Below are 18,166 nucleotides of genomic sequence, written 5' to 3'. Positions count from 1 at the left end.
GCGGTCCCCACCTGCGTCCGCCGGGGTCTTCATGGCTCGTCGCGCCGCAGCCTCCAGCCGCCGGGTCGGTCTCGGGCTCTGGCCCCCCTCACTTTCCCCCCCTCTGCCTCATATGGAGCCGGGACGCCCACGCCCCCTGTCGCACGTCACCGCCGCGTCGCCATGGACACGTTGAGCCCGCCCCTCCGCCCCTGCCGCTCTCGGCTCCGCCCACAGAAGCCGGGACGGGAGGGGCGGTTAAAGGGGCCACACAGAGAGCAGGGACGGCGCGGGGGACACGAGGAGAGCGGGCGGGGGAAGCCGCAGCGCTGGCGAAATGGCTCGCAGATGAGACGAGTTGGGGGCGGAGAAAGGATGCCCACAGAATACGCAGGAGACTTAGGCACGGGCTACGTACACCCTTGGAGTTTAAAAAAAACAGTCAAGCAGATTTCACAGACAATTCAATACTGCAGCAATTAAAAGTGGATTTTGTAACCCACATACTGTCTGGAAAACTTACGCAAATGCACATATATTTTCCACAATTGTATTATGCCATCCTAATTAACTTGTGGAACTCACTGCCACAAGACACATCGGCAGCAAGGGCTTACATGATTTCAAAGAGGGAGTAGACCTCTCTTCCCTGAATGTGACCCTCAGCACATACTGCAGTCAAGCCTCCAAGGCAGGAGAGAGTATACCTCTGAACGGCATTTTCTGAAGGCAACAACAGCAAAGGTTACTGCATTGTCTCAACCTAGCCATGGCTTGTTAACTACAAACCACCCAGGAAGAGAACCCAGGGTTGTTCGTTGGGTTGTGAACTGTGGGTTGTTATGGTTTGTTGCCTTGGCTGCACTGAAATCAACATGATAATCCACATTTCAACAATAACAATCCACATTCAACCCTAATGCAGAATGTGGGCCATGAGCCACTGGTTCTTCCCACTGGATTCCTCTCTGGAGTGGGGCTGAGTGGCCCAATTACTGCCCCTTGGAGGAATCCAGGAATGCTCGGAGAACTAGATGGGGAACCTCTGTGAGCTGCGTTAGGTCAGTGGGCTAGAGGGTTCCCTCTCTCAGCCTAAGCCAACTTTTAGCCTGATCCCAGAAAGTTCTGAGTATTTAAAAGTGCTTTTTAAAGTGTATAAGGCACTGCACCCTTGATTATACAATTACTGAATACCCTTTCTTTTGCTTAAAAACCTCTTAAAATAAAAACAGATATTAAACTCTGACACGAAAACCATAAAGACTAAAACATTCTGCCTCTGTTATACCAGAAATATCAATTGAAAATTAAATGAGGAAGAGATTATCAAAGTTTTAACTGGGTAATATAACCTCTGGTTCTATTTTTCTTAAACTACAATGCCACCCACACTTTACAGAGCATCAGGTCCCTGTCCCAAGGAGCTTGCAGTCCAAAATTCAGTGCAGAGCTAGAGGGAGGGGAAAAGATGTAGAGGAGTGTACAAATATGACTTATTTCAGTTCACTTATGTTTAGAAGGAGATGAGGACTATGGAAGGAGCAAAAGGGAAATGGGTGGACCGTGGTAGTTGAATGTGTTTTGCATAAAAAAGGGCCCAGGTTTAGTCTCCATTTTTTCAGGTAGCACTGGGAAAGAACCCTGTTGGAAGCCCTGGAGAGCAGTTAGTTTAATACTGAATTAAACCGATGGACAATCTGACTATGTGTATGGGAGTTCTCTACATTCCTGTGCAGGGTATGAGGAGATATTTGAAAGAAAAGTTAGGGAGGATTTTCTACAAGGTAATTCCCAATTTAAGGAGCAGGAGAAAGGGGGGTAATTTCAGGAGGATAGTCTAATGTGTCCAGATCAATAAATGGAGAAGCTGGGGGAGGTGAAGTCTATATAAAGATGGCACTACGTAAAAACCATTCTGAAATTGTGGTGCCACCACTGAGAAGACTTAACCTGCCCTTGAGACCCTATAAATGCTTCCTGGTATACAACTTCCCTCAATGGCTTTGGGGGAATGAGGAACACAAAATGAATTCTGCACTACTTCTGCCAACCATGGAAAACAGCTGTGAGAGCCACGAAGCATCAGCAACCACAACTGCTCATGCTGACCTTCACCGAACGCCTGAAATTTCACCCACACACTTTCGAACTCACTTGACCTTCCTGAAGGCCAGACATCTGCTTTATTTCAAAAATGACAGCTAAGAACCTTTGGTTGTTGAATTTTGCACACAAAGTGTATTTCTACCCTTGCAAGGCAACACTGTAGAATTCAGAACAACTCTGCTTCCTCCTGTAGCAAGTTCCAGAGTTGGGCGTTGGATTAGCCTGGCAGAATGCAAACTCCCCAGGACTCCATCCAATGAACCACATGGCCAGGGAGCCCCTCAAAATGGGCTTCCAACATCCCAGTCCGCCATGAACAAAGAATCCATATCTGTAAAGCAGAAGCATAAAGCAGGCAAACTGCAGCCATTCCATGAGAGAAGAGTAGGGTGAAGGCCTTGAAGGAAAAGGCTTATTACAGGTACCCAGGGGTGTATTTAGAGCAAAACAAACAGACAGGCACAGGATCAAAAACAAAGCAAGAGTGAATTAGGGGAAGAGGAAAGAACTAAAAACATTCTGTGAATAGCCTGGAGGAACCAGGAAAGGATGCAGATAAGATGGGAGGGTGGGGAAGAGTGTCCAGACAATGGTCTCAAGGCACATGATGCTATTATATTTGTTAAAGCTAAGCATGTCTCAAGCCCAGTGGGAGCTTAGAGGGAGAGGACCAAAGCAGGGTTGGTTCAGAAATGGCCAAAGGCGACTCACTTCAGAGGGAATTCACTAGATGCAATACTACTTCTCCAGTGTAGTGGTGCCATTATTATTATTCCCCAGAATATACATCCTGCCTTTTTTCCCCTGGCAAGGAACCCACAGCAGTGCCAACGCTCCGTTTTATCTTCACAACAGCCCTGCGACGTAGCTCAGGCAGGCTAGGCTGAGAGTGAGTGACTGGCTCAGGGCCATGCAAAGAGCTTCAGGGCCAAGCTGGGACTAGGACCGAGACCTCCTGGATCCTCAGCCCGACATGTTCGCCACCCCGGCTCTTGTTTCCCAGAACAGGTTGTACCTGCCAGGTTGGCTGCAACATGGCAGGTGAACTGAGGGTACACGAATGCCCTGAAAGAAAAGTGGGACGCAGGCATAAATATCATTTCAAATGCTTCATCTGAACACCTTAACACCTTCACGTTCATAGGCCCTGCCTAGGCTCATTAAAAAATCCTCAAGCTATACAAGACATAAGTATGTATTAAGACACCCTTTCCCAAGCTGGTGTACTTCCAGATGCTTTGCACTACAACCCCAAGGTTCCTGACCATAAGCCATGCTGCCTGTGGCTGATGGAAACTGAAGTCCACAAAATGTGGAGGGGATCAGATTGTGGAAAGGCCTAATTAAAACCATGGGAAGAATCAGGGTTAACTTTAACCTGGGTGGGGAACTGAACAACGTCTTTCCATTCCTGGCTCAGTCCTGAATGGCTGAAGTTCTGGATGTCACACTCTGTCTTCCTTCCATCTGCAAAGCAGGAGTATTCACGATCTTACTGGTTAGGGCTCTTCTGAGACTGAGGGGGGGACCTGGTGGAACACCAGAGCGCCAGCAATGCTCCGGGAGAGGGTTCAGCTACAGGTGAGTAGAATGAGGATCCAGGAGGGAGCAGCTGCAGTTTTGCTCCTGGGGCAGCAACAGAACAGCCGCCGATCTGCAGGAATGTAAGCAGGGAGGGATCCCTGTCCAGACACGCCGGGAAGCGCGGAAGATTCCATCCATCCTTCACGCAGACAAGCTCAGATGGGAAGAGACACAGAGCAGGGCTGGGGGAAAGGCACTGGCTGGGAAGTCCCGGAATACCAACAGGCAGGATTGCTTTCCAGCCAGGTAAAACAAGGGGGTTCACCGCCAATCGCTGCCCCTCTCTCAGACGTATGCTGCTTTACTGCATGATGGTATTTATTAATTGGATCGATTTGTTTTTATCATACGTGCTTTTTATATAAAACGTGTGTTTTATATGGTATTTTTGATTTGTAACCCACCCAGGGAGACTCTGAGCTGATGGGCAGTGAAAAAATGTAATAATCAATCAGAATAAGTTGGGTCTGCAAAGCTGGCATGAATGATTTGGAGAAATGAAGGTGCACATGAACCCCACCGAAAAGAAAAAAGGGACACTGGGGAAGATCCTAAATGCTCCAGGTACATAGATTAGTCCGTATTTATGTTGTCTTAACCTGCAAGTGATTGACTAAAACGACACTCACGGCTCCATTTAAATACTGCTGTTGGACTACCATCTCCCAGCGTTTCACGATCACGGGTTGGTCATCCTGGCTGGAGCTGATGAAGCAGAAATCCAAAACAGTTGAGGCACACAGGGTTGGGGAAGGCCAAACTAGTTCAGCATCTTGCCAAATGCTCCTGGGAAGCTCAGGTATAGAAAAGCCAGGGCGATGTTGGACTGGGGAGACTTGGACTTAAGCCTCACCTGGCCATGAAGCTCTTAGGGTGAATTTGGGCCAGTCACAGACTCTCTGCCTGATCTACCTCACGGGGCGTTATAAGGATAAAGCAAAGAGGAGGAAGATCACAAAATACACAAACACCTAGCCCTGCCGTTGCCTCTGAAAAAAAAAACGGCTTTGAGGGGCATACACTGACCCTAAACCTGGAGGCAGGGCAGAGCCATCACGGCTAGTAGCCAGTCTGAAGAGTTATCCACCACCAATTTGCCTAATCCACTTTCAAAGTGGATTTGGCTGCATTTGATTGTGTGTAAACCATTCAGAGAACCAGCACGGCTGAGTGAACGGTATACCATTTTTTAAATAAAGAAAATAAAGTAATCTAAGTCCAGGGCCATCTCCCCATCTTGTAGCAGTGAATCCCAGAACTAAATTACACATGCCATGAAAAGCTCAATTTTTCATCTGCTACCTTTTATATCCCAGTCCGATTGGTTTTAAGCCGAATTCAGCCAAACGCCTAGATTTATCCAAGAGGAAAGACTTCATTGAAAGACGGGTTGCTTGCCCATCCTTCAACAACATACATCCGCATGGGAACACCCAAGATGCTGTAGGGCTCGAGTGGATTTTCGTAGTACACGGTGCCTTTCTTCTTTACCTGGGATACACCCCCAGAATCTTTTGTAGCTCACTGAATTTTCCATGGCAAACATCTGCAGGGATTCCTAACCACAAAGTCAACAAGTTGCAAGGGTTCCTTGAAAGTCCAAAATTTAAAAAGGAATATTTAACATGTACAGTTTAATGTACTTTATATGACTACAGGCCTCTCTCATTCTGCAGAAGCTGTGATCCACAGCTTTGTTTCAAAGATATCTTTTAAACCTCAGTACTGTCTTAGGCCTGGAGAAATCCGCAGCACTTGCTCATCCAGGTGCCTTGAGATTTGAAACATTTTTCCCAGTTTCATACAGGGCTTGCTCCAAAAAACAAGAGCTGGCTCAAAAAATATGTTATCTTTTCCATTTCTGCTGTTGACTTAACCATGTCAGCTATTTTCGGTGGGGTACGTTGTTGTTGTTGGTATGCTTCTTTCTCCCAAGCTTGGGATGTCTGTTTACACCATTATTAGTTTTACTATACATTTCATCAAAGTTGGTTCAGAGTAGCGCGCACAGAGCCCAGCCAATTTTCACCCTCACAACAGTCTTGCAAGGTAGGCAGTGATTATTCTGTGAGTTGCACCTATGGGATGGACCCACGTTTGCTGAACAGGCCTATACATACAAGGATTTGTTTTCACCGTAAGAAGAACGGAAAGGTGTAGTCCATTTGAAGCAGGCTGGAAAAGACTGTTTCCTAAGATTCTGCGTATATAAGACCTAAACATCAGAAAAGGCCTGCCAGATCAGACCGAAGGTCCAGCCAGTCCAGCATTCTGTACGCACGTTGGCAAGCCAGCTGCCCACAGGATCCCTCCAGCAGGAGGGGTGCCAGACCCCCTCCTGCCCAGCTCCTCAGCCACATGGCCGAGGAGGTCGCCCACAGCTCTGAAGGCAGCTAGTCGCAGGCAGCCTCCTCGGCCATGCGTCTGTCCAGAGGCATGGATGTGACCACGTCGATGTACAGAAACAGATTTCAACCAGCATCCTGCAGTTATATACATCAGCATTCATTCTTGCAATGCTTTTGTTGACAGTATCATTGTGATCTAGATTATTGGGATTTGGACGCCGTCGAGAACCCGAGCAGTGCAGTATTCTGTCCAACTTGTCACCGCCAAGGCACACGGAGTCCATCAGCCAGGCACTGCAGTCGGCTAAGTGCGCCAGATCTTGGCAGGCAGTAAAGGAAAAAAAAAAAAAAACCACACACACACACACACACACACAGAGCATAGCTAATCCTTCGTGGGCTGCCCTACACAGCCAGTGGGCTGCATTCAACTTGGGTGGGCCACGCTCAGCTGTGGGGCTGGCTCTGCCCAGACACAGCCCTGCATTTCCTATGGCTGTCGTGGGTACGCCCCCAGGGGAAAACCAGTAGGCTCGGCCATCACTCTTGCGACTGGCTTGTGAGTTTCTGGGGATGCCAGCCTAATTGCGGCTGGAAGCAGGGCCAGGCTGGACAGACCTCTGCCGGAGCCTCCAATTCACGCCACAGACTGCTCTGCACCCACAGCCAGAGCTCTGTCGATCATCAACATTGCCAGCCTCTAAAGTGCAATGCTGTGGCAGGATGCAGTGTGGTAATTTCAGACAATGGATTTAACAAGCCGCTTAAACTTTGATTATATTAAGCAGAATATACGCATTACGGACAACATCAAATCATCTTGGTCTCACGGGGTGAGGGGCTTTTGACCGCCACACGTTATACTGCTATAGAGCAAACATACAATGCAGCACACAGCTCTGCACATGCTTGGATAAGAACAACATGCTGACCGGGTCTTGCTGGGAGTCGCAGGACCTTGTGCTTAAATATGCACGCAGGTGCACCCTGTCCGGTCGGCTCTCATTCACCCTGCATCCCAACATTCCTGCTTCACGACTGTTCTACATTTGATACACTGGAGTCATTAATTAAATCCCTGCAGACCAACCCTAGTAACTTGGAGCATGTGAAGCTTTTTTGCATTTTAAAGCTAATCAGATCATGGTGGCAATGGAGTTAAAACTGACTTTGCAGGTAAATGCACGGGTTTTTTTAAAGGGTGAGATGTTTTGAAGGTAAAAATAAGATTATGAGTCCTGGACTAATTGACAGGACTGGCTGGCGGCCCGCTTTTAACAGATGGAGAAAGTTGACGGGCTTGTGCTTCGGCTCCCTGGGTGCTCCCGAGAGGCCCCTGGACTGTGGGGCCCCGATCTTGGCTCTGTGTTCCAGCCTGAACTGTGTCACCGGCCCCAGACATGACAGGCTCACATGGGCCAATCCACTCTCCCCATTCCCCAGCTTCCTATTCCCTTCCAACCGAAACTCGGCATTCCGTAGCTCCGAGAAAACACCAAGCATGTTTAGTTCTCCTCGGACAGTTTTGCACGGAGATGCCCCTTTTGGAAATATTGATTGATTGCATTTCTGCATACCGCAGAGCTCACCTGCAGAGGCAAATACCTCCCTCTTGATTCCCAGAGGCTCCATTTTGGCTCCAGTTCTGTCGTGACTCAATCACTCCAGTTCAGTATGAAAGGGAGAGAGATGCCACATGTCTCCGTGTGCCTAAAGTATGTGCGTATCACTCTGTTTAAACAAGAGGTTCGGCGGATGGGATTAAGAGTGCAATCTAGCAGGTTCTTAACCTGCCTGACAATTGCAGGCCAAGGCCTCCAATATTTATTTTAGCTGCCGTTTTAAGTCACATTTTTTTATTTATTTAAACAAGTTGCATGCACAGAAATGCATTTGTGTGAGCGAGTGAGCCATAGTTTGAGAACTGATCATCCCAGATGGAATTAGGATGTTTACAGAGAAAATGCTGATGTTTTTGTTAGCCAATGGGATAGTCACACTTAAAATTCTGCACTGTTTAGTCTGACACAAAATAGTTTTCTCTTGGGTTTTGTCACCAGACTAATGGGGGGCAGCTTTTAGTCCCATGTGAAAAAAAACAGCTTGGGATATCCACTTTGTTCTTTGATATTTTATTTACGTCTGGAATCCTTGACTTGTGCTGTGAGACAGAAAAGTGGCATTCCTAGATTTGTGCATAATCTTTCAAATTTAAAATTGTATTTTTTATGGAATGACCTTTCATTGGGTATTTTTGAACCTTCATTGTTTCTGCCTGATTCATATGTTTGGTAATCTGTCCGGTTATTCAATTAATTGTTTCCAATCCAAACGGATACTGAATATATCTCTCCTTGTGTATTAGTAGTTTGACAATTTCAATGGTGCTCAAAGAACTCATCTTGGAATACCTATTTGCAGAGTATCGATCTCAAATATTAAACTTAATTTGAATAGAATGATTAATTAAATTTATTGGGAATAAGATAGAGAGGCATCTTTAAGTTGAGTTTGTGGGTTAAGGTAAATACACTTGAGATGCATACTGTAGCTTGGACTATTTCTGTTATACATGGGTTTCCTGATCTGTACTTGGGAAATACTTTCAGAAAATCAATGTGTGGCTTCATACATTTGGAGGGGGCTCCCTTCCACAAAGATTATTACTGAACAGGACTCAACTTCTAAGTAAAGAAGCTGGATTTGGTTTTTCTGGATCTTGCTTTGGGCTTAGCAGCTTGCTCTAACAAAAATTCCTGTACTGAATTTCACTCTTTCCTATCTGTATCCAATTCAATTACCCTTCAATCTATTTTCAACTGCTAAATTGACTTTATGAATGTTGTCCATGGGGTTGCGATGGGTTGGGCACAACTTTGCGGCTAACAACAACAACAGATCTAAATTGTGGTAAGGAAATTTCTTTATGGCAGACATGGCCAGATTGTGCTCTCCCTCTCTTTTAATTCACTTTGGATCCATGCCTTCTTGACAGCTAAAAGACTGATTCTGCAACACCGGAAGGCTGAATACACAACTCCTCTAATGCAATGGATCAACAATGTTGTAACATTTTCATCATTTAAATAGGTGGCATACAGAAATCACCTTCAAATGGATAGTTATTTGGTCTGATTTTGTTCAAGCCTATAGAAAACTGCTAGAAAGTTGTATTTTCAAAAATCCCCCATGTATTCAACACTGTGGATAGATGCACCTTTATGTATGTATATAAAAAATATAAAAGCAGAAAAACTATCATCAGACTATGCCACTTAAATCTTCCAGCTTCTTGATGAGTTCCCATCCATGTAGATTGATTTAAATCAAAACAATTCAAAACAAGTTTATCTCAGAAACCTTTTCATGTATTTCTTGAATTCTGATGCAAATCTGATCACTGAGCCATGGTAATTTATAACTAAATAGTTATTTACTGCAGTATTATTATAAGCAAGGTTTGCATCTCTTTGAACTGGTTCCCATTTAATAAGAAGCCACCTTGGGAGTTTTCCCCCACGGGGCTTCTTACTGTTGGGCCAGCTGCCATTTTGAAAATTCAAAACTTGGCAAGGACAAGCTGCAGCTTATCTTTATGTGCAAACCTGGTTTGGGTGGGTTGTTGGGACGGTAAGCAGGTCAACCACAACCCTAAAAGAGGCCATGGCTCCTGAGTGCCTTCAGATCCATCCCAACAACCCACACTGGCCAAGTTGGGATATAACTGCAGGTTCAGTGCACCCACGTCGTGGCTTGAATTATTAAAATACAAGATGGAAATCTTCATTGGGAAATTCATCCAAATTCACCCAATGTGGCTTGCTGTTATGCGAGAACCAGGTTTATTTATTTATTTCTTGGTTTATATCCTGCCTTTTTCCTACAAAGGGCTCAAGGCAGCTTACATCATGCTCCTCCTCCATCTTCTTGTACAGATTTGTCCCATTTTCCTTTTTTTTACAGGAAATGTCTTCAAAATATTCCTGTAAAGTGCTTTTCTTAAAGGCAGCACCCCAATTAATTTGAGGGTAACCCACAACCTTATGCACGTCTCCTCGTAAATAAATTCCACTCAATTCAGTTGGGCTTGCTCTCAGGAACGTGTGTACAAGAGTGAAACCATAGTCTGAGCATAAAAGAGGATGCTGGACCATATGGTCTGCTTTTCTTCTTTTCGGTGCTCCTTTCTGCTTTACTTTCTTGTAGCAAGACATGCAACATGGTCAACTCATGGCTGAAGCAGGGTATCACAACTGCTGGGCTAAAGCATCTTTTGGGGGATTTATTGTAATCTTCCATTTTTATCCACTGTTCTATAGTGGCTTTTTAAAACTAACTTTTATGCTTGTCCCAGCTCCTCCTCCTCACCCCGATCTATACTAAACACATTGTATTACGCATCCACACTAACCAAGATTTTTCTGGATGCTGAAATGCATGTTTAGTGTACAATACATGTGCTGCATATACAGCACAGTGGCCCCTGTATCGCATTCCATTTTTATGCTACTTGATCACTGAAGTTCTCTGGGCAGTTAATAAAAATTAGAGTCTTAAAATACATTATAAAATATACATACAAATGTATAAAGAGACAACACAGATGCACATGAACCTCCAACACCATTTCTAAACAACTGCTAACAAGAAGAATTCATGACCTGATTAAAACCACACCATAGGTTGCTAAATGCCTTAAAGAAAAGGAATGTCTTGGTCTGACACCAAAAAGAGAACTATATTAGCACCAGACAGGCCTTGTTGGGGAGAGCATTCGATCCTTGCGGGCTACCACCAAGAAGGCCTCCCTCCAAACATACATACATATATACAAACAAACGGGCCTCTAGTTATTCTAGTCCACATTACTGATACATACAATACTATTGCATTTATGTATACAGCTATCTTGAACCTAAAACCCATCAAAAAATATCTCAGCATCCTTTTTCCAACACTGGCCAGGAGCCTCACACCCATAGCACAAAAGCAACTTCCATCCCATGCAATTTTCATTGGCAATTACTCACATAGATACTCACCCACGGAATCTGAGTGTTTTTTTTTAAAAGCCCTCTACACTAGCAGCCATTGACACAACTTGGTAGCAGTGAATTCCATGAGTTAGTTATGTATGAAAAACATGGCTGCATTTGCAAAGAACAGTAAGCCAAGATTCTGATGAATACTGGCTTACTGTGAACATACTGCAGGTGACACCTGGCATCCTGACTTGTTGCTCCATGTATAAGCCATGATTCTAATTCAGGGTTTATTCCTGGCTTACAGATCCTGGCTTGTTTGGAAACAACAAAGCAAAAACATTGGTTCAACCTACCAGCTAAGCAAGCCAGGTTCATTTCTTTTGCTGGATGCAGAAGGACGGGCCAAGTTGGAGTGAATGTGTCAGCACAAAGCTCATTCATGGCATTCCCAGATTCTACAGATTCCCAACTTGTTATCCTGTGTGCAGGCAGCCTTTAAGCAGCCAACGGGCACCCCGGGACCTGCCATGGCAACGGTGGGATTTGAACTCTGTTCTCCCAGAACAAAATAGAACGCCTTTATTGGTACACTAAGCTTGTGCCTATACTGTGTGTACACAGACAGGAGTGTCTCACACAACCCATCCCCACAGGGACCCCTCTGCCTTCTCTAAGTCTCTGGGCTACATGCCAGTGCTCAAGGGACTAATTATACAGGTGTTTGTTTTCGATTGCCTCATTTAGACACAAGTGACTTCAGTTCAGCACTGGGTCTGCCTTGCACGTGTACACGCATGCATATATATACCTATATATATATATATATACCACACACACATGTATTCTGATGCAACACTCCATCTCTGAGGCAAGGATGCAGCCCTCTCCCCTCTTTAACCGGGAGAGCTATTCCTCCACTGTTTACTCCTGAAGGAGGAAAGCTCAGAATGGGGAAGGGGATCTTTTGACTTTTGGAGGTGCTCCGTCTAGGTGTGTATCTTCACCCCCCACTCCCAAACCTTGGACCTCCTGACCTGGTCAAACTCAGGCCTGGCCACTCCCTAGGGATGGAACTGAAATCAGAAGATTCGTAACCATGGGTGGAAGCGAGGGAGGCCTTTGTGCCCAGAGGCAGGCCCAAATTATTCCTAATTTTATTCATGATGGTGTTAGTAACACCAGAGGCAGCCTGTCCCAGAGGCAGTTGAGCTGTGAATGCTCAGACCAGAGGAAACGGGGCCTTCTGGACAGGCATGAGAGGAGAGCCAAGCGTCTTACCACACCTTGTCCCCAGTCCGCCGCGCCATCCCGTTTGCTGGTTGGAGACCGAAATCTGCAGTACATTCCACAGGTGCGGAGGCTACGCCTATGCAAACAGAACAGAGGGTTACAATGCGGGCACAGAAAGGGGGAACCTTTTACCAGAAAAAATCCAGGTTATGTTTCAGGTCTGAAGAGGATACCTCCCCACCACAAGCCCAACAAAAAGCCCACTCGTTTAAGAACCTTTAGTGGCCTGGAACACATTTCTATATTATGAGAAGAGCTATCTGCCAGGTTCCTGCTCCAGAGCGGAGAAAAAGATGAAGTTCCACTAAAGATGCACATGGATTATGTGTCAAGGAAGGGGGCTTTGAACCCCTTCTGAGTTATGTTTTCTCACTGACTCTTTCTAATCTAGTGCCAAGGGGGTCGCACAGTAAAACACCAAACCAACTGCTTCTGTCTTAGCATCCTCATTTAATAAACAGCAGCAGCAGCAGCAGCCTCTGCCGTCTGATAATTACATACAATAAGCATCTTTTACATGTTTTCCACATCTGGGAGCTCAGGACACAGCTGCCATGTCCCGTATTTATTCCTGTCGCAAGAGGCGTTTGCCCAACACATTAAACCTGCAGGCTGCTCCTTTGCTTGGTGACGGCCGATCTGGACGGCTCAGCACTGCAATCCCACCCAGAGCCTTGTTCCCTCTGCCCACCTCGGGAGGACGGTCTTGGACCCTCTTCTGCTTCACACTGGACTAGATTAAAGAGGTCGGCATGGAATCCCGACATCCCTGGCTTAAATCCCAATTCACTAGGCCAGCCATTATTTCTCAGCATGCCCTAATCTACAATATAGGGATGAGTAAAGTTTCTAAAGAAGTGATCATGGCCAACCTTACAAGGCTGTTGTAATGACTGAGTGAATGCATGCACGGCACTCTGAAATGCTACACAAATGCTAAGTATTATTATTAGAAAGAGGAAAACATCAACAGCTGAGAAGTATTACTGGCAGACAACACACTGCCTGGATCTCATTGTGACATGCAGAGCAGGCGATCTGTAGAAGGCCTGACACAATTTCCAAGCAGGGAGTGAGGGAGGGAGGCTCGGCTGAGGACTCATTCCATTTCCTTCATTTCCCAAAGCGGTGTGTCCAGGGGAAATAGCGTAATCAAATGATCGAAAGGGGAAGAGTCCATCAGATGATGGGAAATTTCTATCCGTATACACTCTAAAAAGCAGCCACCAAGCCGTGCTGAAGGTTCTGTCACTGACAGGCAAAACCCACCTCACTTAGGACCTGGATACACAGAGTAGTGGCCTGCCTCCCCTTATTCACACACCTTGACAATTTCAGAGAGCTTCCAAGAAGGCTGTATCGGGAGGTCCAATGTTTACACACTGCCATGGGGTAGCCAGGCCTTCTTGGTAGCGGCACCCCCACCCTGGAATAATCTCCCATCGGTGGTTTGAAAGGCACAAACTGTGGGAAGCTTCAAATGCCTCTTGAAAATGTATCTGCTCAAGAGTTTTCCTCACCTATAACAGCTCATGAGACAGCTCTGTTCTCTTTGCTCTAATTTTTTCATTATTTTCATTTTATCGTCTTCATCTATCTGCATTTTAGGATGAACCATTTAGCAAGAGTACAATACTAAGCGGCATATGGCCAATAAATGTAAGTAAATAATTTGGGCTGCAGGAGTCAAGTGTGCTTGCAGTTTAATACAGACAAAGAAAATGAAACGGTACCTCTGCTAGCAGGATTCACAGAGCGTGCGGATCCAGAGAAAGGCTAGTGGAAGGAGGAATGCTCCCACTATGCCCCAGGATGCAAAGGGTTAACCTAAGCTTGAGATTTGGCACCTGTTTAAAGAGACATGTGGGAATTTTCCGGTCCTGACCCCTGCCGCTGACCCCTGGCGACCAGGCTACTGGGGGAACCAGGCCAAAATATGGGAACAATCTCCCCAGGCATGAAAAGTGACAGCTCGGGGGGAATGGAATGAAAAGGGGTGGGGAAGGGGGAGGCTGCACCAGGACCGGAGATGGGAGGGGGAGGTCGGAAGCCCCTAGCGACTCCCAGCTCCACCTCCGCCCCCAGCACAAATCCTCCGCTCAGAGCATGAGTGCCGGGCACAGGGATCCCCTCTGCAGCCCCAGTTCTGGCCCGGTCCCTCACGTTTTTCGCCCAGCACTGTCCTTGGGCCTGTGCGAAGGGTGGGTGGAGCGGGTCACAAGCCCGGCGGCGGCGGCGGCGGCGGCGGCGCAGGTCTGGTGCCACATTTTCTGGGCCCTGGTTATAAATAGTCAGCGTTATAAATAATGCAGCATTATTCTCTCTATAATTATCGGGTGGGAAGTTTGTGGCTGGGCTGGAGTATTACAGGACTGAAGGCCAGCACCCCCGCCCCCCTTAAGCCGGGCTTCCTAATTTACACCCCTTCCTCTCCAACTTATTGGCTGTCCCTCTGCCAGACTGACAAATAGGTTGGCAAACCCAGGCACCGGATCCCTCTATTACCTCGGTCCCCCAGTCCAAGTTTCGCAGCACAAACCGCATCCTTTTTGTTTAAACTCTATGGGAAATAATGGAGCTGAACTATATCCCACTGCAGGGAGGGAAAAAGAAGCGGGGAGAGGGAAAGCTTGCACAATCGTAGGTCCTGGTTGCCAGAGGTTAATTTTTAAAGAGAGGTATGTCAATCCGAGCTTTAAGACTGCCCCCCTGACCCAGTAGCCTTGCCCCCTAATCCCAGATGTGTTTGGGTTGCCCATGGTAACTTCATTTTCAGAGCAAAGCAAACCACTTATGCTCAGAAGCACTCTTGAGATATTCCAGAATGGATTCTCAGGGTTTGGAACTGAACGATAGTAAAGATTAAGATCTCCTCCCACGGCCCAAAAATCCATCAGTACAGTTATTACCATTGTGAGGATTACATTTATAGCCTAATTTTTCCCTCTTGCAAGGAACCCAAAGCAACGTACAGTCTTCCCCCATTTTATTTTATCCACACAATAACCCTGTGAAGTAGGTCAGGCTGGGTCAGCAAATGGCCCAAAGTCTTCCAGTTTAGAGTCCAGATCTCCTGAGTCCTTGCCCAATACGCTAAATGCTACACCACACCGGCTTCCCGTTTGGTCACTTGGCCAGTGTGGTGTAGGGCACACCACGTCAGTTCTCCGCACCAAGGAGCTTACAATCACTCTCACGATACTTCCGCTTTTCCCACATATCCACTCCAGTGTCTCTTTTTAACACACAAACCATCAGGACTGTCATAGTCTGTCTTTCAGCACCTTTTCAGATGTTTAGGAAATATCACTGCACACACCCTAACGTTCCCCCAGATGCTCACGAGTCCCAAGGTCCTAACATAGCAATAATGCCCTGCTAGTTTGGTTGGGGAAACTGAGGCAGACCAACAAACTGGGGACAGAGACTCTGTATGTTGTCGGAAGGGAATCTCATTGAGGTTAGTGGATTCCATCTAACAGGGCTCAGGCAGAGTGGCCCTCTGTTAAGTTATCATTACTCAATCCATCCTACCTTAATGCTTGTCGGAAGGCTAATGTGGGTGTGTGGTCCAGCCATAGTGCCTAGCTAAATAAACCTCGCTCCCATTCAGCCACATTAAGCAGGGGCCAGGATTCCAGGCTCTCACCTTTAAAAGGGCAGCTATATAAGCATTATTCACCCCCACACCCGCTTTCCCCCCCAGGGTTACTACTTAAGAGGTTTAGTTTAGACTAAAACCGGTTTGCTAAGCACACTGTAAAACTACTATTAGCCGGCAACCTATACCCAGGTTTAAAATGGCTCCCTTACATTTTCTGTCCTACATCCTCCTATGGCCCAAAGAGGGATTGAGACAGGAAGAGGTTTATATATACTTTTCAGGACCCTATGTGAAAAAGGAAAAAACAAAACACATGAAAAAGTGACACCGATTAGAATGCAATTTTAATGTCACCCTTCCAGTTTCAAGCTGCAGTTTTTACAAGATTCCAGGCTTTTCCTTTTAATCCTCTCTTAGCATCGTTTACTGAAACGTCCTTAGATTTCACGCCACTTCGGGAACGGGGAGCAGGCGCACAGCTCCCCGCAAGAAGCACACCAAGCCGGAGAGATTTCTACCTGTTCCCAGGCCCGCCGTTCCCTACCTTTCCAACTACTCCCAACTAAGTGCCACTAAAGGGAAAAAAGCCAAGAACGGGGGCATGCGGTGTTGTCGGATATGCGAAATATTCTGACACATACATACACACTCCAGGCACGGAGGGGAGGGAGAGGCGGTTGTGGGGAGAGAAAAGAGAGAATAAAGGCACTTACAGAGCAAAGAGACAGGGGTCGTGAGCAAAGGAGGGCTCGCTTTTTCAGGGCGACCCCATAGATCGGAAATCTCGTCCCCGCTACTTTCGGCGAGCTCCAGAAGTCAACTCAGGGAGCCGGCCGAAGGGAAGGGTCCGGAGCCTGGGAGAGCGAGAGAAGCGAGTATATATTTAGCTTCAGGGCGGGGTCGACTTAGGAAGAAGAGAAGGAGGAAAAGAAGGAGTAAAGGAGGATTAAACTTAGCAGGGAAGGCCGGGCGCCTTGTGACTGCCCCATTGCCGAAATAGCAGCGGCAGGCAAAAGGAAAAGTTTGTTCCTGCGGCTGAATTAGCAGCAGGCACTAAAAACAGCTGCTGTGAAGTCTTTGCTGCTGTTCCTGCCGCCGCCGCCGCCGCCGCCGCCGCCGCCTCCCCGCCCCGAGGTGCCTGCCAGCTGGCATCGCCCTCTTGCCCTGCCCTGCCCTGCCCTGCCCGGGGCGAGAGGCGCGGGAGACGCAAGCACGGGCCCGCACGGCCATTCGCACGCACGCACGCACAACCACACACGGCTCCAGGCCGCCCCGCCGCGCCGCCGCCGCCGCCGCCGCCTTCCCCTTCCCTCGGCCCGAGCGCGGGCGCGGACGCGCGCCGGGCCGGCGCCCTTGCTCTGCAGCGCCCCCTGCTGGCCGTTGCAAACTCACCGGGCCGCCGCGGGGCACGGCGAGCCGCTCTCGCTGGCCACGGGTCGCGCTTCCCCACGTGGCGCGGCTCTGCGGCGGCCGCCGGCTGCGATCACGCAGTCCACCCGGGAAGGCAAGCTGGCTGGGCGAAGAGGCCTTTCGCCGCGTCTCTGGATGACGCTCCGTGGCTGCCGCTGCTGCCTGCTGTGTTAAGCAGCCCCTCATTCATTGGGAAGGTGCCCCTTCCCGACGTTGGCAGTGGTTCAGTCACTCCTGAGACGAAGAGCCAAACAGGGACGCGTCCTCAAAAGGAGGCTGTCCGTCGTGTCTCTCTGTGAGTCCTTGCTGCTGGGATCTCACACAGTCCGAAGGCATGCCCAGAACAAAGAAACGCAGAGAAGAGGCCCTTGAGGGCTGGCAAAAATCAATCCCAGAAGGAACAGGTATGGAAGTGTCCTTAACTACAATGCAAAATAAAAACAACACTACATCCCCGAGTTAACAGGTTGGTGTCTCTGCACCTCCGAGGAGGAATTCAACTGCGGAGTTTAGTAGTGGTTAGACTAAATACCTTCTGTGCCTGCTCAGAGGCACACTTCATGTACCCCTTTATTATTATTTACGCTTCTAGGGCACTTTGGCGAAAGATAATTCCTGGGGCTGGGACTCAGGTTTTACTTTCCATCAGCCTTGAAGCAACATGGGCAACTTCAGGATCAGCCTGTCCTGCTTGCTGTGAGGGTAAAATGGAGAGAAGCAAGGAGGATGGGAGCCTGCCTGGGTACCTTGCAGAGAAAAGGGTGGGATATACATGCAGTACTATGAATAACTCCACTAAAGTATCATGGTGAATTCCTTCTATTTTTTTTAAGAAAATGAGAGAGGTCCCCTTCATTTAA

At 47.5% G+C, this 18,166-nt stretch overlaps 1 protein-coding gene across 3 annotated transcripts in view; it reads right to left on the bottom strand.

The window, feature by feature from the left end:
* Positions 1-17,413, bottom strand: part of ERF (ETS2 repressor factor) — a 32,336-nt gene extending 14,923 nt beyond the window's left edge. The window contains exons 1-3 of one of the 3 annotated variants that reach the window (XM_044435100.1): positions 17,289-17,413; positions 16,610-16,750; positions 12,286-12,368 (exon numbers count right to left, since the gene is read on the bottom strand). In XM_044435100.1, the coding sequence (XP_044291035.1) occupies positions 12,286-12,346 (61 nt within the window). In that variant the 5' untranslated portion in view covers positions 12,347-12,368; positions 16,610-16,750; positions 17,289-17,413. Of the gene's footprint in view, positions 1-11; positions 99-12,285; positions 12,369-16,609; positions 16,930-17,288 lie in introns of those variants that run through there. The other 2 variants (XM_044435098.1, XM_044435101.1) reach the window with 2 other exon arrangements.
* Between the last annotated feature and the right edge of the window lie 753 nt (positions 17,414-18,166).

Source organism: Varanus komodoensis, unplaced genomic scaffold (assembly GCF_004798865.1).
Source record: "Varanus komodoensis strain SLA01 unplaced genomic scaffold, ASM479886v1 scaffold29_1, whole genome shotgun sequence".
Lineage (NCBI taxonomy): Eukaryota > Metazoa > Chordata > Lepidosauria > Squamata > Varanidae > Varanus > Varanus komodoensis.
The sequence above is the reverse complement of the archived record's forward strand: the minus strand, read 5'-3'. Positions and strand labels throughout refer to the sequence as shown.